Below are 25,016 nucleotides of genomic sequence, written 5' to 3' on the forward strand. Positions count from 1 at the left end.
CCTCAGCGGCCATCCCGACCTAGCTGTGTCTCTCCTGTTTTCTCTGCCTGTGGCTACTGGTGCCATGGCGGCCAAGCCGCTGTGCCCGCGCCCCGCAGCCCGGCTCCCGGGCCGCCTCCCGGAGGCCGCGCGGCTGCCCAGCGCGCACGCGCGCCGCCGGCTCTTTGTCTGCCGCTCTCGGGCGTGCGCCCTCCCGCCCTCGCCCGCGTCACGCGGCGGGGCTCCGCAGTCACGTGGCGGGGGCGGTGGCATGGCGGCGCCGGGCGGCGCCTCACGGGCTCGTCGCGGCGTGGTGACGCGGCGGCGGGGCGCGGGGAGGATGGGGCTGTGAGGGCGGCCGCCGCGCCGGACACCCCGCGCCGCGCCGAGCGGGAGCAGCGGGTGCCGCGCTGGGGCTGTGGGCCGTAACAGGTCCCGCCACTTTGCTTTGCGAGCCGGAGGAGGCGGTAAGGAGCGCGGGGAGGGAGGGGAGGAGGAGGACACGGGCAGCAGGGCGGGTGGCCCCGACCGATGGCCCCCTCCGGCAGGCCCGGCGCGAGGCTCCGACGCCCCCCTCATAGCGACCGGGGCCTGGCGGGGCGGCGCCCGCGGTCCTCCCCGTACTGAGCCCTGCCTGCGGCTGAGGACGGGGTCCTGCGAACTACGGGCATTCACGTCCTCTCCTGGGCCTGCAGGAGCGCGCAGCCCCCGCTGGCCGGGGACCTGCCCGCGTTCCGAGCCTGGCTGGAGTGGACCCCTTTGTGTCTTCCGTGCTTCGGAGCCGTGCGGGCTTCCTCAGGTCCGCCGCTGTCTCTGAGGAAGCTTCCCCGGATCGCGCTCCCAGCGTTGACGGGAGCCTCACTTAAAAACTGGGGTCTGGATGCCGTCGCTGTCGCGGTCCGGACCGAGGAGGCAGTGGCCTTGCAGCCTGGCACCCCTGCGCTTCAGTAGGCATGCACCGGGCGTCTGCAGCCCCGGCAGCAAGCCACACTGTGCTTTGGGATGATAAAGGCCGTACATTAGAAAGTCACCGTAACAGCGGTGGTAGTCGGACACTATAGGGAGAGGGACAGAGAAGTGATTTTTTTGTTAATGAGTTAATTGCTAAAAAACAATAGTAAAAGGCACTTGTGAATGAGATTCGAGAGTCCATAGAAAGGCTGAGGATGACTTGTTTGTTTATTTTTTATGAAATTTATCGTAGTGCCTTTTAGTCTGTGTTCTTTGCATATCTGATTATAGGAAGGTAAGATTTTTCCACGTCAGATACCTGAGTAGTTAATGGCAAGTCAGGATAGAAATGTCACATCTTTTTCCACCCTTTGGAATACATTTGCTGTCAGTAACGTGATTTAGACAGGCACTTTAACATGTTTTCGTTTTTTTTCCCCTTTTCTCCAAAGCTCGTGCAAAAGTAAATATCAAGATGAGTAAAAAGCCTCCAAATCGTCCTGGAATCACATTTGAGATTGGTGCTCGTTTGGAGGCACTGGACTACTTACAAAAATGGTATGAAAAACATTGTGTAGTATTTAAGAGCGTAATTATTTTGTGTATATTCTGTATTTTGATGCCAAATTATGAAAAATACCTCACCTATGAATTGGCTGTTGCACATGTGAACTTCATGGATTTACGCATAGTAAGTCAGTTAAAACTGTTAGCTTTTACAAAGATACTCTCTCTTTAGCAATCCTCAACTAAACTTTTCTACAGTTTTTTGTTTGGTTTTAGTTGTTTCTCATAGTAAGGAGACCATTTCAGAGTAGTGTGAAATGCAGGGTCATGTGCAAAGTGATGGGTGTGTTAACGTGACAAACTTCTGTGACTAAAGGTTTGTTCTGTTTTGGTTTGAAGATATGCAAACAAACTCTGGTTATCATACTTAATAGGGTCACAAAGCCGATTTAAAAAGAAAAATAAAACATCCTTAATTAGTGGTTATGAAATAGATAAATATGATTGTATTTGTATCAAACAGCTGGAGGAATCAAGCGCTCAGAACTCTGATGCTACACCACGCAATCATATCTTAAGAGTCAAGGCTATAAAACAAAAAAGTGTAGGCATAAGGACCATGTTACAAAGCATGTGTATTGTCAGAAGAGCTGGGGGGTTTTTTTAGTTGTTAGTCAAGATTTTGTTAATGCAAGCTATTTCATGGTATATTGTGGCTATGCTGTTTGAGTTTGAAAAATCTCTGGGTTTGTTAAAGTAGGTGTAGAGGAACTTGGTGCTTCTACCCAAAAGTTTTTTCTTAGATGCTTTCTATTGAATTTAGGCTAGAAAATGTAGAGGCCTGTACCATCATTTCTGCTCCGTTGATGAAGAGCTAAGCATGTTCATCTAAATCTCTATTCCTGCTAACTCAGATGTTGGAGTCTGTGTGTTATTTACATGTCTATTCCAGTGGTTGCATGCTCTATAAAAAGTTGTGATAAACTTTTTATCTGCTGAGCTTTGATTTTAATTACAACGAAGGTGGATTCTAATAGTGGTCTCTAAGAGAAAATAGTGTTTACAGAACAGTTCTTGTTTTTATCTTTTGCTGTAAAGTGGGCTTTCAACATACTGATTCTGTAACTGAATGCCTAAGTCATGAAATGTCTGAATAGTGCTAGAAAAATAAAATATTTTTTAATAGAACTTTTTATAGGATCTTCTGTGACGATAGGTAATTGCTAATGTAAACCCAAAAGTTAAAATATAAAATTAGGTTCAGCTTAATCATATTTTAAAAAATAGAATTGCTAAGTAACCAGTATTTGACATGCCCAACCTTTTCACATGGAAGTCTCACTTGTCTTTTCTGGAATATCTGAGTTTGGCCTTTTCACATGTGTGTCCCATTACAAGCTCTGGAAGATGAGTTGCTTGGTATTTTCAAGCAGAATGGAATTTATGAACTTTCTAGGAACTAATTCATTATCTGGACCACCAGGTAGGTGGTCCAGGTTTACATGCATATAAACTTTTGTTGTGACATATGTTGGAAAAATTAGTATTAAAATTTTGCAGTTACAGCAGAACTCAAAACAGCACTCTATCTTGGATGAACTAATATTCATGTACTTAGCCAAAGAGCTTGATAGAGTAAGCTTACTATTATTCTGTTTGTAGGGCATCCTAAGCCAGAGTTGTAGTCCATGTGATTTTATTTTTTAACTTTCTGCTGCTTAAGGGGATGCTTCATGTATGTAGGGGTTTTTGTGGTTCTTTCTTTTCTTGAAGTCTTTCTAAATGTAAGCTGCACATACTTCAGAGAAAAGAAAGTTGCTGGACTTACAGGAAGTGTCTTTATATATGTTAACAAAACCACAGTTGAAAAGCCATAGTATTGCTTAGCCCAGTTTTTCTTTAAGTGACAAGTTGAGAACACTTGCTGTTAAATGAAATAGCCTTTGAATGGGTTGTAGTTTTTTCTCTTAATTTCCACAAGCCTCCTTTCATTTAAACATCTGGTATTCAGTTAAAATCTTAATCAAGAAAGGCAGTTCTTAAACTGTCATCTGTGTAGTAGTTGCTGACATTTATCTCCTGGGATCTGTTTTGTTTGAATTCTGTAGACTTTTGAGAGAATATTGTTGTACCTTAATATATTTATTTGTTTAAAATGTCCTATGTGTTTTTAAATGAGAAGTTATTACTGACAGCATTTTGAGTCACCGGTATCACTGATCTTTATGATTACTTAGTAAAAGAGAAGCTAGGCAAACTGATCAGCAAAGACAGACTCTGAGTGAGTCTTCTGTATTGCAGAGGGAACTGCAATTGCTTCTTTATAAAGTGCACCAGCTAGAGGGGACGTCATCGTCCATAATGGATTTGTATTAATTGTTAAATTCACATTCACTAAAGTATTAATGAAACTCTAATGAAAATCTGTGGGGACTGTCTATCAGCATTCCATAAATGAGATGAGATTGACTGAGGACAGAAAATTATTATATATATAGGCTATATAGAGAGGGTCATGTGCCTGACGTGAGTTATGAAGACAGGATGATTGGGTTTACTAACATGGAGAAGGCTTCAGGAGACCCAGTAGCAGCATTTCAGTACTTATAGGCGTGCCATCAAGATTTAGCCAAACTTTGCACAGCAGTGTATGGTTGGAGGACAAGAAATAAGAGGCACAAGTTGAAGTGAGAGGTTCAGGTTAGGTACAAGGAGAATCTCCTTCCCCATGGGACAAACAGTGGATAAGGTTGCCTAGAACTTGTGGAGTCTCACAGCACTGGAGGTTTTTGAGACAGAATTGGACAAAACTCTGGAAGCCTGGTCTGATTCCATAATGACTCTGCTTTGAGTGGAAAGTTGGACTAAAGGCTTTTTGAGGTCACAGGTCACTTCTAACTTGAATTATCCTATGATCTAAAAACTGATGTGTACACACCTCCCTGTGCCTCTCACCAACAAAACAATTGTAACAGCAGAAGGATTGCACCTATCTGCAGGTGCACGCACATGTGTGAGACTCTTTTTCTGTGTCTGTTTGGGCTCTACATGTCTACTCATTGTTCTGTAAGCACCAGATTGTGTTTTGAAAAACAACATGGTTATTTTTCTGAGACTATAGTCCTTATTAATCTGCTTGACCTAAACTATAGGTTAGATCTTGAAGGAAGTAGAAATACATGGCACTTGATGCAGTTCTGGAATGGAAACAGCTCACTAAAATAGATTAGTTATCAGAACAGCAAGCACTTTGTCTTGGTGTGTTAGATTATCCCCAACCTGATCTAGTTGGGGATGTCCCTGGTTATACAGGAACTTGAGACTAGATGACCGTTAAGGGTCCCTTCCAACCTTATGCATTCTGTGATGATCTGGATGATTTTTTTTAATTATCTTTTTTTCCTCCACTATGGAAGTTTGTCCATGTGAGACTTTGGGAAATGTTATTTTGTACAATGTTTGTTTTGGATTTCAGTTGACTGGGTTGCCTGACAGCCAGGAATTTGAAAGGACTGTGAAGATGCTACTTCATAATGACATAATACAGAATAGTCAGCAAAAAGTAGGAAGTCAGAAATAGCTGTTTGCAGACTTCACAGGTACCAGAAGAGTATTTGTGGAGTAGTATTGTTGCCTGACAAATGCTTCATCAAGTAAATTTTGTAAGCCATATTAAATTTTGCAGCTGTACAAAAGCATTGCATGATTCTTATGGGTTGGAATCGCTGGAACCTGAGAATGGAGAGTGGGCAATATGTGAACTGGGCAGATACCATCAGCTCACAGTAGTTTTCTTTTTCTCTTCAAAAAACAAATCCAAAAGCGCCAAAATGCGGATAAGAATCTATTTGGGATTATTAAATGCTATTTTCAGCATGCTTCTGAATAACACCCAAAGCTTGGAGGTTGTTGTTTCTTCACACAGGAAGGACACTTTCCTTATTTTATTGGATTGTAGTGGTCTGTTTTGTGTATGGTGTTTTTTTCTTCCTTCATTGAAAAGTAAATAACTTTTTTGTCTTTTTTTAAGAGTATTTTTCTAGTTTGTGCAAACAAATATTGGTAAATTTGTTCTTACAGCCAATTTCCTTATGAGCTCTTAGTGGGGAGTATTTGCTGGGGGTCAGCAGGGTAAATTAGGCATACTTGAGGGGTTCTTTGACCTTGGACATCGTTACACTTAAGTATTGTAAAGTGTGATGTTTGTATTCCCCTTTGTAGCACTCTGTAATGCTTGCTTGTAGCTTTGTGATGGAAGTAATTTCTACATAAAGTTTCTTGTATCTGAAACATAAATATCTTCATATTAGTCTTTCTACGCAATAAAAGTACACTGTGGTGTTTGCCGTAGTAAAATCTTTCCAAAGGTGTATTACAAAAATTATGTTGCCATTTTAACTTTTATTAGAAGGAACTGAATATTTGCCTTTGAAATATTTGTATAATTTTGCAATTTTATGAGATTGATTATTTTCAGTAGAAGGACCAAATGTATAACACTAGAAAAATGCTTCTGTGTTGCAAAATTTGCAGTAATAAATTCTGCAATAAGTATGCTCTGCTCTTTTCCACTGTGGTACCACTATTGTGAAATATTACTGTTTTACAGATATTTGTGGCACATTGTGTGGCTCAGCTTCGGCAGTATTTAGGATAATAGCTTGTTGCTAAATCCATACAAAGTTATTTTTGGGTTGACTAATAACCAATCCCATGTAGTTTAGTTGATTCAGAGTTTTGCTAACTCATCATTCTCAGACAGTTGAAGTTGAATGTAGGCTTTGGCTGTCTGCATCTTGGAAACACTGTCTTAGTGTACATTGAAGAAACATGAATTATTGGAATAAATTATAGGATGATATAATTATTGCAAGATGCAGCCATCTCTTGGCTGGCTTCTTGAAGCCTTGTTCAAAGTTCAGCTAGAATGGTGATGATGGCATACAGGTTTTCATAGAATTAACCAGGTTGGAAGAGACCTCCAAGGTCATCCAGTCCAACCTATCACCCAGCTCTATCCAGTCAACCAGACCATGGCATTAAGTGCCTCATTGAGTCTTTCCTTGAACACCTCCAGGGATGATGACTCCACCACCTCCCTGGGCAGCCCATTCCAATGCCAATCACTCTCTCTGTGAAGAACTTCCTCCTAACATCCAGCCTATACTTCCCCCAGCACAACTTGAGACTGTGTCCCCCTGTTTTGTTGCTAGTTGCCTGGGAGAAGAGGCTGACCCCCACCTGGCTACAGCCTCCCTTCAGGTAGTTGTAGACAGCAACGAGGTCACCCCTGAGCCTCCTCTTCTCCAGGCTAAACAACCCCAGCTCCCTCAGCCTCTCCTCACAGGACTTGTGTTCCAGCTTTGTCCCCCTTCTCTGGACACATTTCAGAATCTCAATATCTCTCTTGAATTGAGGAGCCCAGAACTGGTCACAGTACTCAAGATGTGGCCTGACCAGTGTTGAGTACAGGGAAAGAATAACCTCCTTTGTCCTACTCTTCCTGATCCAAGCCAGGATGCCATTGGTCTCTTGGCCACTTGGGCACACTGCTGGCTCATGTTCAGCTCCTATCTACCAGTACCTCCAGGTCCCTTTCTTCCTGGCTGCTCTTCAGCCACTCTGTCGCCAGTCTGCAGCGCTACTTGGGGCTGTTGTGGCCAAAGTGTGGAACCCTGCACTTGGCCTTAAATCTCATCCTATTGGACTCTGCTCACCCATCCAGCCTGTCAAGGTCCCTCTGCAGGGCTCTCCTACCCTCTACCAGGTGGACACCTGCTCTTAGTTTGGTGTCATTTCTAAGCTTACTGATACTGGACTTAGTCCCCTGGTCCAAGTCATCAAAAAGATATTGAACAGGACTGGGCCTTGTGGAACACCTCTAGTGAATGGCTGCCAACTGGATGTGGCACCATTCACCACCACTCTCTGGGCCCAGCCCTCCAGCCAGTTCTTGACCCATATCAGAGTGAATCTGTCCAAGTCATGAGCTGCCAGCTTTGCCAGGAGCTTCTTGTAGCAGACGGTGTCAAAAACTTTGCTGAAGTCCAGATAGATTACATCCACAGCCTTCCCCACGTTCACCATTTTGACCTAGGAGTTTTACTTTCTGTATTCATACATTTATATCTTCAGCTTCATTGTTAGATTAATAGGTACACTGTTGTTAGCCTGCTTCAGAGGGGGAAGAGAACGGATGTTGTCCCATGAAGTTCTTCTGTCTTAAAAAATGTGTCTGGGGTAGAAAATGTGTCTGTAATATGAGGTGAAGACTTTTGTTTTAAAGCTCAGCAAGAAGTTTAGTAGGTAAAGAATGACTATGAAAATACTTTGTATTTCTGACATAAATGGATGAGAAATGCTACAAGAGGTTGGACTATGCATTCTAATACAAGGGTGAAATGTAGCTGAAGTAGTTGCAGTAGTAACCTAGAAAATGAGACAATTATTCTAATTCAGCAGCTCTCAAAATATTTAGATGTTGGGAAGATGTATGCAGCACTGCAGCTGAAGAAGTGGGATTGGACAAATTAAGTAGCAAATTGAGATGGATACCTTTTGTTTTAATGCCTTAAATCACCAGAAGATAAGATTTTAATCAGAACATGACATTAAAGACTCCTTTATTAGGACTGTCAGTATTCTGGAGAGAAAGTATTAAACAGTGAGAATGTTGACAGGGTTCCTGTATGTTATCTTTCTAGCTTAGGGAATTTGCAACAGAACTAGAAATCAGTTGCTCTAGCTCCACTCTTTTACTGTTGCTTTACACTAGCACTTGTTAAGAAAACAGATTGCCTTTTAATGAAAGTGCAAGACATCTGTCCTTTGCTGTGGCCTTTCAGTATGTTTAGTTAACTTTAAACCATCCTTAATATGAATTCGGTGGAAAATTCTTATGATCTGAGTAATTTTTTAGGAGATTCTTTGTATTTTTTTTAATCCATTTCAGTGCTTTCATGAAGGGCAGAAGGAGCTGAATCCTGCCTCATTCCAATTTTCATTGTGTTTATACAGTGGAATTAATGCAATCTTGTAATTTTTATGGAGGAAGTAGTGTGACAAAACTGGTTTGTATATTACTCCCCTACTAAAAGTTTGTGAAATGCATCACTTCAGTGGAATGTAAATAGTAAAACTGAATAGTAAATGCTGAAGTTGGAGAAATTTGTGGTTACAAGTGTAATCTCAACCTTTATGGTTCCTAAATTACATCTGTGCCACACCCAAAATTAGATGTCTAAGACTTGATCTTGGTGAAGCTCAGTGCTGATTATGCTCAGTAGAACTATACAGTGTTTCCTGAGGGTAAAATCCACGTATTAAGAATTAATTATTTTAGTGCATATGAAGTTAAAGAGAGATTACTGCTAAAAATAGCTGATATGAATCAAATTTACTGGCAATAAAATCATGGAATCTGATCTACACATTTCTAAGTGGCTTAGATTAAGAATATTCTGTTGATTTCTAGGTTTGAATAGTTGCTTGAATTTGTCTGGAATCAGTAGTATAGTTTGAAGTCTTTCATATAATTAAGACTTAATGTACTCCTAATTATAGTTTATATCTTTTCCATCCCCAAGTAAACAAAATCTTGAAATTTAGTTTAGACGGTCCCAGGTTTTAAAACTGAGCACAAACTAATGCCAGTTTCAGACAATTTTATTCTGGGAATTTGAGGTTTAAATTTGTGCATAATCATCTGACTATGTCATTCTACTATCAATGTTGTAACATCATCTTCAGACTTGGAAAGTTAGTACAAGGTGTTAATAGGACTTTCTGAATGGTCACGTAAACACTGTTGTAAGAAAAAAAGTAATTGAGGCGTTTATGTTTGTTCTTCAAGGTATCCATCTCGTATTGAGAAGATAGATTATGAAGAGGGGAAGATGTTGGTCCATTTTGAACGTTGGAGTCATCGCTACGACGAGTGGATTTACTGGGACAGCAATAGGTTGCGGCCCTTGGAGCGACCAGCATTAAGGAAAGAAGGGCTGAAAGATGATGAAGAATTTGTTGTAAGTAGCACATTTTATTTTTCCTGTGACTCTTTTTTTTTTGTAGACTATCCTACATATTTTCCTATCTTAAATCTCTGTAGCACATAATGATTAATTATTGTAAGATAAAAACCCACATGATTAAATATTGATGGTTAAATTTATATGAAACAGGATTTTAAACCTGGAGAAGAAGTCCTAGCTCGTTGGACAGATTGTCGATACTACCCTGCAAAGATTGAAGCAATTAATAAAGAAGGTATGTATTTGTGCATGGTCCTTTTGGTAATGATTGTTTGAGTATGCTGTGCCATAGTTGTAGTCTCCTTAAGAAAATAACATGGGTATGAAATTTTCTTCCCTGCCTCTGTTAAGTGGAGAATGTTTCTAATTTTTTGAGAGGCTCATCTTTTATGTGTGTGAAATGAGAAAATTGGAATTTGTCCTGGAATACAAAATGCTTAATATTTCCTCAGTGGTAAGAAAATGCTGTGCACAGTATTAGGAATGTTTTGTACTTTTGTTGATTGGAGCTAATGATATATTTAAATGTTTGTCACTGTTTTAGGAATGGTCAGTCTCTTTAAGTTTATTAAAGAAAAACAATGGAAGTGAGGCAGCAAAGGAACACTTCAGTTGCAACACTTGACAATGTGATGGTATTTCTAATGAACAGGAGAAGTGGGAGTTGTTACTGCAATTTAAAGCAAAGAAAGATTTGTTTGTGAATTGAATCGTTTTCCTATTGTGAGAACTTAAATATTGCCAAAATCTTTCAATAAATTATGGAGAAAGTGACACAGTATTGTAAACGTTCTTGAAATTGTCCAGGTGGACAAAGAGCAACAATATAGAGTAGCATTAAGGCTGTCTTTTGGTTTGTCTTGAAAGTCTCTATCCAGACTGTAGGTAACACTTGATTACTCTGTTCATATAGCCTACAAAACATTTTGCTAAAGCTTTCATGGTGACAAGGTGTGTTTGTTTCTTGACTACTCATAGTGATTACATTAATCCTTTTCCAGGAACATTCACAGTACAATTCTATGATGGTGTTATTCGATGTCTTAAGAGGATGCATATCAAATCTATGCCAGAGGATGCAAAAGGGCAGGTAAGAATACTTTAGGGTATCTCTTTCTTAGATTTTATAAATATTTCTTTTTAAATATCTTGAGATGGTAAAAATGTCATCTAGCACCACTAGCTGTAGATTATAGTCTCTTTTCTAGGTCCTGCACTGCCTTGCATCACCAGTTTTGTGGATGATACTCCAGAGTGTGCTGCTCAAGTTGTTTTGCTTCTGAAATGCCTAAGCGCCATACACTCCATTGCCAACTAATCTGTCCACAGGATTTTGGCTTGCAGAGTTTACAAAACCAGGGCCATCCAGAGGTGTTTTTTCTCTGGTGTCCTTTCAGGGAAAAAAATTAACTTGTCAGTAGTTGTGCTACTGACTTTTGTTTTGGTTTTATTTTTTCCCTAACCTGTCTTCCACCCCATCGCTTTCATTTATTACTGTGGTAGTTTTTTGCCCTAATGTTCTTATTAACATGACTGATCTGTGGGGATATTTTTCCCTATATCCAGAACTCCTTGAGACAGAGAAATGTTTCTTTATTTCTGGTAACCAGTTGTTATTAAAGAAGAGATCGGTGAGTAGAAGTTGAGGGAGGCTATGAAGTGGAAGAAAATATTTAATTAGTGTGCACATCTTTACTTGCAGAAGAAAAACAACGTTGAGAACCGTAGAAATGCTACTGCATTTATCTTGCATGGTAACCATAGTCTCATAGGTAATCCACTGATGCTATTTGAGCCTTGGAGATAAGAAACGTGAAAAAACAGCTGCTTAAATTTCCACCCAGTATTCTTAAGAATACACCTACTTTGGCCAACACAATTCCTATATTTGGTAATTACTATTGCAATTATCCATACTGGGATAAGAGCAAATGGATAAGTGAAACAGCTTGAAAGCTTTTCTATATTCTGGCCTCCAGGTTACAGATACTTCTGTTTGACTGTTAGTTGTCTATCTATGCAGAGAACTTTGTGCAGGCAGCACTGTGGTTTAAATTAAACTATTTTCTTAAGGAGATTAAACCAAAATCCACAATTACACTAATGCTGGCTTCTTGAAGCAATATTAGAACTCTTTTGAACTAGTATAGTAGTAAATTAGAAAGGTAGAGTATTTTGTTCCATTAAAAGGAAGACGTGGATAATATCGTTGTGATGTTACAGATTCACTTTGTCCAGTTTTTTTTCTAGGGAGCTGTTTTGTGTCTAATCCTGAGTCACTACTCTTAGGCCATAGGCATTTTCAGTTTAAAAAAAAAATCCATTTCTTAGCAACCATTTTGATGCCCAGACATGCTGGGTAGCAATCCAACTCATCTGTGATCTCTAATTTCTCTCAGTACTTCAGAGTCGTGGTGTCAGCCCCACGCATCTCAGAGGCTGAATGTAGGTGGCTTCAGTGAAGCCTTGAAAGATTAAGGGGCCCAAATCTATGCTTTCTGGGATGAACTTAGAGTTTTTAAGTTGTATTGCAGCAACAACACTAATTATGCTTTCTATAATGCTAGTTTATACTAATTCTGGCATTTCATTTTGCAAAGTTAGATATCAGCATGAAGTTCTGTAGCTTTCAAAGGCAAAGATGCTTCTTTTCTGCAACATCTCCTATGTTGTTATGCTATGGTGAAACATTTGTTTTTCAAAATATTTTGTGGTATTTTGGTTTGAAAAATCAGTTACCTGAAACTGAGCTTTCCAAGCCTAGAACTCAAATGAATGCTTTTGGGTTTTTTCATTATTTATTTTATAAGAAGAGACCTACCAAAAACTATAAATGTAAAAAAATAGTCAAGAATGTAACTTGATTTCAAAAATAGTTGAGTTGGCAGATCCAAAACTTCGTGCTTAATTTGAACCGATGTCTTGTTCTTTGTCTGTTTCCAGAGGAAAAGAAAATACCTTTCAAGAGATGAGTGTAAGCTTAAGTTCTAGTGCATTAGCAGATTTAACAAACTTAAGGATCTGTTTGGAGGAAGGTGTGCATGCAGAAATTGAATTACATGGAGGAAGAGATGTACAGATCAGTTCATTCTTTGAGCATAGTGTGTCTTAAAGGAAGTTACTGTATTGTAAACTCTGCTGCAACTCAAAAATGGTTTGAGTGCTACAGAAGTATGTTTTACTAAGACTCAGCTGTGAAGGTGGAAAGGCAAAATATTAAGAATGGAAAATATTGGTGGAATTTAATGCAACAAGACTGTAGGTTAGATTACTCTGCAGACAAGCACAAACTAATTGAAATCACACAGAAATTTGGCTAATGTAGCGTAGCAAGAAAATGCAATAATATGGGGATATTGAGACTGCCCTTGTGAGAGCACATGTGAAGTACTCAGATAACTTACTTTTTCTGTTTCATGTTTTTTGTTTTATCTTTGATGTAATTAGGCGCGCGAGAGGGAGCAGATAGCGCCGGAGCTGAGATTAGTCACGGAAATCGAACCAAAAGAAGTGAGTTTTGAGGAGGGTTTTGAAGGAGAGGGAGGGGACTTGGCACACAGGAAGAGGAAGCTGAGGAAAAGCATGGACGTGCAATTGGGACAGAGTTAAAAAGATGATGTGACAGGAGACAATGTGAGCCAAGATGTAGGTTGGGCAGCCTCTTTAGAACTTGAAAGCTGAGGGTAAGGAATCCAGGCTTGATGTGGAATCAGCCAGTCAATAGATTGATGTTTTATGTACGTGTATGTTTGAATGTGTGGGAGTTGGGAGCTGTGATGTGTCAGGAGAGGAAAAGCGTCTGAATCTTTAGTACTGTAGAGAAGCAAAAAGGTGGTGGTTGTAGGCAGGTGAAGGGAGAACAATGCATGTGTGAATTCTGCTATTGGCACAAGGGCTGGATTTCAGGCATGGTTCTGGTTTTGCCTTCCCACAGTTGCAGGTTTAAAGTTATGCAAAGGAATATTTTAAAATACAAGTGTTGAGCCAATTGATTTGTAAGGCTGTTGGGTAATTTCCACTAACGTATTTCTTGATAATGCAACTTCCTGTGCTTCGATTTAATGAATCTAATTAGCATCATGACTATTTTTTTCTCAGCAGTGATAAAGCAATGTTTTGTCTTCTAACTACAGTGTTGTATTACTTCTCTCCTGTCAGTTTTCTCAACAATCTTGAAAGACAAATTTTAGTGAAAATAAAAAAGGAAATAGAGTTTTAATTTTTTTTATATATATACCCACATGAGAAACTTTCAGTGGGATGAGATGTTCGTGGAAGTGGGAAATTAAGCTGGATTGTGCAGTTACAAAATTACAGCCAGTAGAGGGGCAAGGTAGAAGGAAGGGAGAAGCAGAGAAAACTTTTCGTGAGGATTTTTGGTTTTACTTGATTAATTTGTAACGTGTTCATATTTGGCTTTGTGTACTAAATGCTTTGTGGAAAAGTCTTGCTGTGTAAAGATTTACAGCTGCTTTCTGTAATATTTATGATATCTAGTGTCCTGCCATTATTGCTGACAGAGTAGATATTTGACAACAATCCTGACAGATTTCAAAATTCATTGTGTCTTAGACTCCTACTGTTTTTCTCTCAGTTTTTGTTAATTTTTGGTAAAAATTTAGAAAAAGGCACAAACGTATCTTTCTGAAGGAGGACTTCCCATGGTTTTTGAAAGTAATAGAAGTCATCGTAGCATCTCAGATGCTAAATATTTCCCACATGTCAGCTCAGCGTGAGTTGAAGCCTAAAAAGAGGCATTGATTCTGCCATTGTAGTGCCCGTGGAGCCAAATTGAAAGTGCAGCCACAGTTTTAGCAGACTGGGAATCACAGATTATAGATCTTTGAAAGGACCTCTTGAGGTAACCTTGTCAACACCCCCACTCAAGTTCTCTTCACTGAGCTTGAATTTACATGTAAATCTAGAGGAAAAAAAAGGTAATGTAGCTATTGCTGCAATTGTGTGCTCTGGCTTCCGAATGTTTAGTCTTTGTTTCCTTCTTGTGTCCTGCTACTCTTTTTTCAGCTCCATGTCTTAAGTACTCAAGCAATGAAATAAAATGCAGACAAGCCATTCATGCTGCAGAAGAGCTGCTGCTCTTAGAAAAGGATGATTAGATCAGTGTGGTCCTTCAGTCTTACTGTCTTTTCGAACCTTAGAGTTCTCAAATTGACTGAAAATTAAAATGCTGAGTCAGAGCTCTTTTGATGCGAATTGCGCATCCTTTGCTTCCCACTTTGTTTCATGAGACCCAAACTCCAACAGTATTACCGATCCTCTTCATTACTTGCTTGGAGTACAAGGTAAAATTCTTACTCTCAGGTCTCCTAACTACTCTACAGCACAGATTGATCCCATCCTTTTTTGCTGGATGGGCTGGAGCTAATATTTGTCCTTGTTTGGGTTGGCCAGAAAAGAGGTATGAGTGTTTTCGACTATGCAGCTGGCAGTTAGACACGCTCTCTGTGGCTGGCACGTCACCAAATGGCCTTAATAGTCGCCCATCGCATAAGCCTTGCCAAAATGCTCCCAAACTTTTTTGCTCTTGCCGGATTGAATATGTGCATCTTGCATTCACACTTAGGCCATGGAACACTATCCTAGAAGAATCAAATCTTCATTTTTTCAAAGTATGTAGCTTGATGGAATATAGAAATATAATACATGTAAAACAGCGATTTAAACATATTGACATATGGAAACGGAAAAGCATAATACAAGGAAGAGTAATGTTGTATATTTCCTGTTATGCTTTTTTCCATACATTGAAGGAGACAAACCACCAAAACTTGAAAGACATAACACATGATGAGTGGGAATGGAAACAAGATTTGTGAAGGCATGTTACTTTAGGTGCTGCATATTGTAACATAACAAGGAAAGAGTCTAGGTTACAATGCAGTATCGTAGAAATGTTTTGGTTGGAAAAGACTTCTTAAGATCAAGTCCAACCATCAGCGTAATCTGTCTACACATGGGGGAAAAATAATAAAAAAATAGAATTTTTATTTGTAAATACTGATGCAAAGCTAGACAAAGAGTCTTATGATATTTTTTTGCAGGCAGTAGTACAAATCTGCAAATACTGTGGTAGCCAAATTGCCATATGGTAAATCAAAACATTCAGATGCTTACTTCTTGCTGGTAGAGGATGAACATTGCTATTGGTTTTTATATCACATATATCTTCTCCATGGAAAAGTTGTGTACTTTGGTGTTACAGAAATTTTGAGAAAATACTTTATTCAAAAAGATCAAGTTACAATTTTTGTAGTCAGATTGATTTTTGCATTTAGGTGATGTAAGGCAGGAGTCTGATCACTCTAAACTAGTGGAAAGAGCTTGGCCTAGACTTACAAGTATTTGGTTCTCACTGTTAATGTATAAGGTGGCTAGATTTCATCTGTGTGCAAAGAAGCAGATTACTTTGGGATGCACGTTCTGTTGTTCACTCCTTGGAAGTCTCTGTATGGTCAAATAAGTCATTACCAAAAATGGCACTTTTATTACCTTAGCTGTGACTTGTGAAATTCAGTGGAATTTAGAACACTTCATTGAAATGTTGGAATAAAATTTGTGAGACGTAACACCAAAAAAGTGCTGGGTCTAGTTACTATAGACAGATATAATTAGCTAAGAGTTAGCTCTGATTTGTGAGCTTAATTGAGAAAGAATTCGTTCCCAGGCATGCAGCTGGCTGGACCATGCTTTGAGGTGATTGTAGAATAATGACGAATTTCATAGCCAGAAGCCTGAGAAAATAGTATCCTGGGTTTGGGAGCTCCTGAGTTTCTAAAACTACGATACATAAAATATGTAGCAGCCAGAACTGTGTAGACAGGAGAATTTTAGAATTGTCCCTTGGTGTGTGTTGTTTTTCCTCTTTTTATTCACATGGCACACTGATAATACATCAAGCCTATTTAGGCAATTTGGCAAACTCATTTTGCCACTCTCTTAATAGTAGCCGTAAAAATAAATTCAGTTGCTCCTGAACATTTCTAGAGAATTTTCACTGGGCTGATAAGTATTTTCTATTTGTATCTGAGGCACTTTTTAATACTTTTTTTTTTTTTTCCTTTTTGGAGGATTGGATAGCTTTGGTCAAAGCTGCTGCAGCAGCAGCAGCCAAGAACAAAGCAGGAAGTAAACCTAGAACCAGTGCAAACAGCAATAAAGATAAAGAGGACAGAAAATGGCTAAAAGTTCCTTCAAAAAAAGAAGAAACCTCAACCTCTACAATCATGCAGGACATCCAAAAAAAGGAAGAGGAGCCAACATCTAGTGACACATTTGGTAAAAAAAAATTCTGTGAAAGATAAAATACATTTTTCAGTCACATTGAAGAATACCTGTTGTTAATTTTGCAATTAAGTAGTAAGCGGTATTTCTAGAGGAAAAAGTCTCATTTGCTATTTTGATAACTGTATGTAGCATTTAATCAATTCAGGAAAAAAAAATCAAATTAATGTAGTTATCACATTATCACAGTTCATTCAACATTTAGTACTTCTCCAAAACTTCTAACAAAATCAGAACATAGCATTTGTTAAATTACTTCATTGTATGCTTTGGTTCATATTCCTACCTCATCTGTTACCTGTGACATAATCTCTGATCTTGCTCTAAGGGAAAAAAAAAATACTATGAATGGTGTATCTGTATTCAGGGATGTTTGAAACTATCTCCAAGTTGATAAATATTTATTCATTTTAATAGTCTTTAATACTGGTTTCTCGTAATACCACAAATGTAAAAATCACAAATGTTGAGGTTATCTGCATGTAATGCTTCAGTGGGTAATAGTAAATCATCAGACTATGTCATCTTAATTTGTAAGACAATTTTCTAATTACTGCAGTATTCTAATAGCAATTCTGAAATAGGTATTTTGGGTGATGCAACATATTTATGAACTGTGTGTTTATTAGATTTCTCTCCTGTTTACAAGTAGGTTTTCCTGTAGTGGATGTTCCAAAGATGGCCTTTGTGCAGGCAGAGAGCACGTTATCACACAAGAGGAAAAGTAATCTAGGCAACTCATTTCAGGCAAAGAGAGCTCGTCTTAACAAGATCACTGGTAAAATTTTCTGTTCAGTATAATTAATATGCTTATAGATAAGATACAAAAGTAAATTGATAAAAGCATGCTGGTGAGGCAGATAGTCATTATAGCCTTCTACTTGTTTAGAACTTTAAAGGAATCTGTAAATGGTAGAAAGTCTACTTTGTTCATAACTTGTCTAATGTTCTCAGACTTGCCTTGATCTTACCTTTATAGGAAGATAGCCACCCTAAACTGATTAATTTCTTGAGTATATTTTAACTCCAACTACACAAGTTTCTCCATTATTGGGTGAATTTGGGGTTTGTACAATTTTTTAACATGATGTCATACCACTCCTGTAAATTAAAGCTTTTGTTACTTGTGGAGAAACCGTTTTGTCACGACTTAAGATGTTACAATTGTTGCTGAAAAGCATTTACAGTACATTGTTTAAAGATAGACAGGCATAGCTACAAATGGAAGCAGTGAAGATCTGAAAAGTGAATTCCTTACATTGATTACTCAAAGGTATTAATAGAAAACAAGTACATGGCTATAAAGTAGAGTTTATACAACAGGGAATAGGGTAATAGATAATTGGTCTTACCTGCAATAGATAAAAAATTCCATTTACTCTAAAGTTTGACAGAAATTTACTTCACCATTAAAAAATTGCTGCAATTGTAGCCCTACTTCCCCATGCTCCCAATAAGCAAGTTGTGTTGCCAGCATCAAAAGGATGTTTGTTATCTATGTTGGGAAGGGACTGGATGCATTTCACAGTCTGGGAGGGAGAAAGTTATTAAATCCCTATGTTAACAGAGGCACCCTTGGAAAGATTGAAATTCATTCCGCACATTTCTCCGGTAAACAGTATTTTGTGTGAATCTGGCAAACTTTTTACATGCTATAGATGAGAGAGGGTTTTTTGTTTGGTTAGGTTTTTTTTGTAGTAAACAAGGTATGGTCATTCATGTTTCTGTAAGATATAAACAACCTTATTTCCTAATCAATATGATGAGGTGTTTTCCAGACTTCTTTGGGCTGATCCATCCTTTCAGGGGTCAGCAATGGAGTATATTTATTCAGTTTTATTTAGTGTGTGGTTCCATTTCAGTTTCTCAGTCAGTACTTCAGTTTAAAGGAGAAAGTGAATGAAATGGACCAGTATGGAATAGGATATGAAGGAAGCAGTCTTTAAGGAAAAGCATCTTCTGTCTGCAACATTTTCTTTCCTGTAAGGCTTCTTATTTGATACCAGGTTTAGTTAATAGTATCTAATTTATCAGCCCCTTTTCTACTCTCCGTTGTCCATACTGCATACACAGTCAAGAATGAATTTAATTGCTACTATGAGTGGTAGAAGTTTAAGTGACTAGTCTTACATATTTACAAAGTCCTGTTCACTTCTTGCCAATAGCAGTTAGTAGCAGAAGATACCAAAACCATCTGAAGTACAACATAACTCTAAAAATTCTATTTTTCTGTGCTTGTGGATAGATCCTCTTTTCCTGAGGAACAGTGTGAATAGAAATCGGACTGACTCATACAGATGAAGTGCATAATCAGAACCATAATCTTTCAACCATTGACTTCATTGTCATTCTAAATGTGTGTCTCTCTCCATGAGAGAATACTCTACTGGCAGAGAAAAGTTTACCTTTCAGTGAAAGTTAATTAATCCTTTAATCACAGAATTAAATTTGTCATGCTTGATAGTTACTTTGTGTAACTGTTCTCAAATCAGTGCAAATCTGTAAGTCATGTTGTGGTAGGGTTTTTGGGGGTTTTTTTGCGTAAAATGGAGAATTTAAAAATGTAACTGCTGATGCTACATTCTTCAAGTTGGCATGAGTTTTTGGATTTGAAGGAGGGTTGGCTGTCATGCTGGTGTACCCATCAGGATCTCAAAGAATCATAAAGCATTGTAGCTATTAGAAAAAACATTAATTTACCAAATGTCTTACAGCTTTACTGTGGAAATAAAGCAAATAATGTGCCTGTGGGAAGCAATCTGGAGTGACCCATTCTTTGGATTTCAGTTTGGCATTCAGTATGTTGTAGAATGTTATTGTCTGCCACAAGGGCCTCAGCTGCATCTGGGTTTCTTTGCTCACCGTTCAACAAAAGAGTTACTTCATTTGCCCCTTTTAACTTCTGCTACCACTGCAGGGAGTGGATGGACCAAATGAAACAAAATACCTTTCATTTATTGTGAAATGCTGACATGTGATAACTCTCTATCAAAATACTGGACTCTTTCTGTATGTGTCTTTAGGTGTTTTTTTAGGTTTTATTTTTAACGTCTTAAATCCTTCCTGAGCTTCACAAACTTTTGAATTCCTTAATTATTTTGCACTATAAGTTAGTTTTGAGCATAGCTAGTGTTTCATGGAACACTGTAGGAATTTCCTGTGGATTTGTTAGCTGCTGTTATTTTTGAGAACTTAAGCTCTTCGCTCCCAATAGTGATATTCCCAGGGATTGTAATAGCAAGTTTCATTCAGATCTGTGTTTTTCAGGTTTTATCAGTTCTTCTTTATCTTGTGGTACGGAACTTTTTTTTGTGCGTGTGTGTAATTAAGTAATTAAAGTTACTATGTGAAGTACAACTGCAGATGTTACTATAGATACAGCTAACAAAAAAGCTTTCTCATATTTGTGTTGCCTTGTCTTACAGGCTTTTTTTTGGTGATAGTAGTACTGATATTGTGTATGAGTTCATGAATGAAGAGTCGTTTTTCTGATATCTTTGCTGCTGACACAGTCTTGCTATTGAGAATTTGGGAGCTTCACTGCTGAGAATATTCATTTGGAAATTAAATCCCTTGTTCCATTCTAAGAAAAGTTTGCATGTGTTAGAGGTAGTAATACAAAAATGTGATGGGGATTTCCTGAAGACTGCAAAGGGGACATACGCAAAAGGCTTCTAAATAACTTTGATCTCTCAAAAGTTGCTTAAGTATCAAACTTTAAGGCCTAAGTGCTTGTGCTGTAGTAAAATGCTGATGCATTATTTTAGAATTAATAATTTACATTTAATATTCTTCTTGCCAAGTGGAAATGCCAGAGAAGTATCTCTTGTGAACGAACAATATTGTGGGAACAACCTTTAATTCTTTGTTCCTTCTACTTTAAAATGTCCATCTTTATGCTCGCTTACTGCAGAGAGAATTATGTAGTATATATAAGCAGTTTGGATTTCCCTTCTCACTGTTTTGCTTTAGTTTCGACAGAGTTTTGTTGCAAGCTGCTTTTAACTAAAAATCTTTGTTACTTTCCTCCAAAGGTTTATTGGCATCCAAAGCTGTTGTTGCAGATGGCGCTGAAAAAAAAGAAGGCAACAAAGAAACAGCTCCAGTCCTGGAGCAGGTATGAAATGGTAGAGTTTGATTCTTTTGCAAGGTTCCCACTGGAGTGTGCCATGGAGATATAGTACCTACAACATTAAAGTTTGCCCTTTCAGGTATAACAGGGAACTGAAATTTGATCTTATGTTTACATTTCTGGCAGAGCTAGAAGTATGGAATTTTAATTGTCTCTAAACATGGTGTTGACTTAAATTTCAGTAATAAGCTTTTGTGTTAGAAAACTAACAGACCACAGTAGAAAAATGAAGTCTCTGTGCAACAAATATGAGACCAGTGTCCCAAGGTCCAGTTTTACAGCTGGAACCATGACTGACTTAGGAAAAGGCCCTTACACAATTTTTAATTTGTGTTTGAAACAGGGCCTTTGACATCTCATAGAACTTCTTTTAAAAGAAGTTTCTTTTATATTGTAAGAATTTGGTGTTGTAGGCTTGTTAGTGTTTTATGAACTGCTCAATGAGCCATACCTTTTTGCAAGGGTGTGTATTTTAATAAATACAAAAAAGAAACTTTTAAATAATATTAAGGGTCTGATTTTTACACCTGCATGTGTGCAGGACCTGAAAGCTGCCATTTGATCTTTGGCTTACTCTATTGTGTTGAGGCATTGCTTGACTCTGAGTTATGCATCGTCCTGCATGTTAAAAGGGATAAATGCCTGAGCACAGTAAAGTAAGCTAAGGTTAAACAGTAGTCTTGATTCAGGACATCTTCTATTTTCAGTGATTTAAATCAGAGCCTTAATGTAGTTTTAATACAGCTTTTTTGTATTCCTTTTCATTCTTCAAGAGCAGCACTTGAATAAAACAACCTTGCTGCCTGCAATTTTAAAAGAGCACTTCTGTTCTTAAGCCCCGGCACACTCTATGAACAGCCCCTTCCCCAAACTTTATTTGATATTTTGGTTGTACTGGTTCATTAGAGCTGATAGATAATTGCATTGCTGTGGTTTTTCCATTGACACTGCATTGGATGCGAGTCTTGTCAATGGAACATGATTTCCTGTTTCTAATGCTGTCACTGTAATGGCTAATGGAGCCACTACGGGGTCAATGCATTGACTGATACTTTGCATAAAGGTTTACAGTGTATTGACATGACATTCCATTTCTCAAATTTTTGCATATTAAAGATGCTATGATTTTATTGCTACTATGTATGATATTTTCAATGTGCAAAAAACTGTGAAATGGCTTACAGCATGTTGTTCTTGGAGGAATCATTACAATGTAAATCTTGCCACGCAGAATCCCATTGTGGTGAATGGGGCTTTGTTGTTTACATAGACTCTGTATGCAACAGGATAAACTTACAGTGCATATTTACTAAAAACTTTTTGTTAGTTTTTAGGCTTAGCAACTCAGCTGTTTCTGTTTTATGGATTAGATATTTAAAAAGATGTCTCTGTCATTGTTTACATGCTAATGGTCTGAAAAACCTCATTTTTGGATATGCTAATTAAGTTCCTTTAGAGAGGCATCTAAAATCTCAAATTGTCCTATTCCTTGGCTTCTAAAGCAAGAAACCTCAGAAACATTTAAATTATTTACTATGGGGAGGAATAGTTTTGAGCTTAAATGTTTGGGGTTTTTTTCCCCTAAGTTTCTGCCCACATTCAAATTTAAATGGCCAAGTGATAAACCTCCTCAAAAGGTTTTTCAATAGCAAAGCTGACATTTCTTAGAGGCTTTGTCTGCTACTGCTATAAATCTGGGTGAAATATCTTGTAGGAGCTTTTAATAATGTAATACAGAACATGGTAGAAGTATTCAGGCCAGTAGCCAAAACCTGACTTTGTTGATGGAAGTTTATTTTATTTATATTTATATATTTTTAGTTTACAGTTGTCTTAAACCCAAAACCTCAGAGGATTAGTTGCAGATGCAATAGTTTATTTGACTGTATTAGGGTATGTCATGTTCTATTTCCTTTTGACCAAGACCTGATTAGTTGAATAACATTAATTCTTTAAGGTTTTTAATGTTAATTTGTCCTGTTAAGAGGTTAAGCACCTTATCAAAATATTAATTTAATTTTTTTAATCTTGTTTAAATAACTTTGTAATTTGAAATTAATGGATGCTGTAGTAATGTCTTTCACATCTGTGAAGATGAACAATAAAATTGTTTCTTTACAAGTTATGACTCTAATTAATTTCTGGCAATACCTCTCATAACCAGCATAGGTATACTCAACAGCTCATGGAATGTTTTATTTAAATGAAGAAACTGCACTTAGTACATGCATAAATGAGTTACTCAAAGTAGAACTGACGTCTACTGAATGGGTTGTTTGACACCGAAGCTTTACATGATACTTCCAGCAAGCTATTCATGTAGCATCCAGGGATTCTCTTTTACAAACATAGAATGTGCATGAGTGGTTTTTTTGTCTGTTTTGCCTTTTTTCTTTTTCTCCATTGGAATGCGGAAGGTTCCAGTGGAAAATAACATTGCAATTTATAACAAAGGCCAGTAATACCCTGAAATCATCAGAGATGTGATGCTTCTAGTTTGGTTAAAGTGGTGCACACGTTGAAATATTTTTCTTTCTTAATTGTGGTTTTATTAGATGATGCTATGCTGTGTAATGCAACAGGGACAAGAAAGGGGATAGGTTTAAGAAACTGTTCAGATATTGTAACTTGCCATTACTGGGCAGATTGTGACACATGCACAGTTTATTCCAGAACTTCCAGTTAAAAATCTATAATACTAATGTCTGTCAAGGTATGCTAATTGTCTCAAAATACTATTTCAGTATCTGTGTATAAGAAGGATGAGAATTCATGGAACTGAAAGCATTATATGGTGATATTTTTTGTTCTACAAAAACTGTTTTAACTCTTTATCTGCTCAGTTTTTTTCCCCAGCAGTTAGCATTCTTTTTAACCCTGTGGTGCTAGAAGTTGTGATTTCTTCATGTGTTTTGCATTGACATATAACGTGGTGAAATTCAGACTCCCAGCACTTAAAAGGGTTATGTGAGAGTGGTATTCAGTATTTGGAAACTTTTTTACTGTTTTCAGACATTATCCAAAGGAGTATTATCAATTTTTTTTCAGGTTCTTCTCTAAAAATGAAGTTCATGTTGAAGTCTATGGTCAGGAAAATGACTGCACAGGGAATACTTTGAAAACTTTTTAGAGCTGTAGCCCTCTGAACAAAGTCACTTGTTCATAGCGGTGTGAAGGCCTGTCAGAGTACAAGATGTGTCTGGATGACTCTCTTAGGCATGTAGCTTAGGTAATCCTGTGAGGAGTAGGGATTTGGACTCTGGTCTTTATAGGCCAACTTCAAATATTCTATGAATCTGTGATTATACATCAGTGTGCTGATATTAGCTTGTAATTTTGTACTGTATTGTACTGTAATTGAAATTTAGCTTAGTGTTCTCCAAGTTATACTTTGAGACAGCTCTGGTCCTGGTCTGCTGAAAACTAATTTTTTTTTAATGGAAATAAAGAAAAATGGTTTGGTTTAAGGCTTCTTGCAGGTATTTCAGATAGTAAGAAATGAGGATGTTCTGAATACTGAAAATTATTGATAGTACTCCTTTTAAAATTTTTACTGTGATACATTTTAAACAGTTTTAATTTGTACTGCAAGTAATGTTGCTTTAAAATGTATTTTGAATACTGAAGTTGCTTTAAAAAAATCAAAATAGAATACAAGAACTACAGTGAAGAAACTGAAATAAAAGTATCAATTTTTTATTATTTATTCAGGAGATTTCACCTAAACCACAAATTCAGAAAAAAAATGAAGCTGATATTAGCAGTTCTGCCAACAATCAGAAACCTGCACTGTTATCCTCAACTTTGTCTTCAGGAAAGGCTCGCAGCAAGAAATGCAAACAAGAATCTGGAGATTCTTCTGGGTGTATAAAGCCCCCTAAATCGCCACTTTCCCCAGAATTAATACAAGTCGAGGATTTGACGCTGGTCTCACAGCTTCCTTCTTCTGTGATAAATAAAACTAGTGAGCACAGACATTTTAAAAAAATACTGTCATTACGTATAAGAGCTATGCAGAAATACTTTTTTTTGTTGTAAATGGCTATTGCTTTTAAAAATTAATCTGCTTTAAAGAAAAGGTCCAAGTGGGAGAATTAGGAGTAGCTCAGTAAGTT

General features: G+C 37.9%; 1 protein-coding gene across 10 annotated transcripts in view; it reads left to right on the forward strand.

Annotated features, from left to right (window-relative positions):
- The first annotated feature begins 270 nt into the window (after positions 1–270).
- Positions 271–25,016, forward strand: part of PHF20L1 (PHD finger protein 20 like 1) — a 52,139-nt gene continuing 27,393 nt past the window's right edge. For 3 of the 10 annotated variants that reach the window (XM_064154308.1, XM_064154313.1, XM_064154315.1), the window contains exons 1-10: positions 277–446; positions 1,383–1,488; positions 9,290–9,461; positions 9,618–9,702; positions 10,469–10,557; positions 12,915–12,977; positions 16,556–16,763; positions 17,419–17,547; positions 20,804–20,886; positions 24,613–24,865. In XM_064154308.1, the coding sequence (XP_064010378.1) occupies positions 1,406–1,488; positions 9,290–9,461; positions 9,618–9,702; positions 10,469–10,557; positions 12,915–12,977; positions 16,556–16,763; positions 17,419–17,547; positions 20,804–20,886; positions 24,613–24,865 (1,165 nt within the window). In that variant the 5' untranslated portion in view covers positions 277–446; positions 1,383–1,405. Of the gene's footprint in view, positions 447–1,382; positions 1,489–9,289; positions 9,462–9,617; positions 9,703–10,468; positions 10,558–12,914; positions 12,978–16,555; positions 16,764–17,418; positions 17,548–20,803; positions 23,023–24,612; positions 24,866–25,016 lie in introns of those variants that run through there. The other 7 variants (XM_064154314.1, XM_064154311.1, XM_064154309.1 and 4 more) reach the window with 7 other exon arrangements.

Source organism: Pogoniulus pusillus, chromosome 14 (assembly GCF_015220805.1).
Source record: "Pogoniulus pusillus isolate bPogPus1 chromosome 14, bPogPus1.pri, whole genome shotgun sequence".
Taxonomy (NCBI): Eukaryota; Metazoa; Chordata; class Aves; order Piciformes; family Lybiidae; genus Pogoniulus; species Pogoniulus pusillus.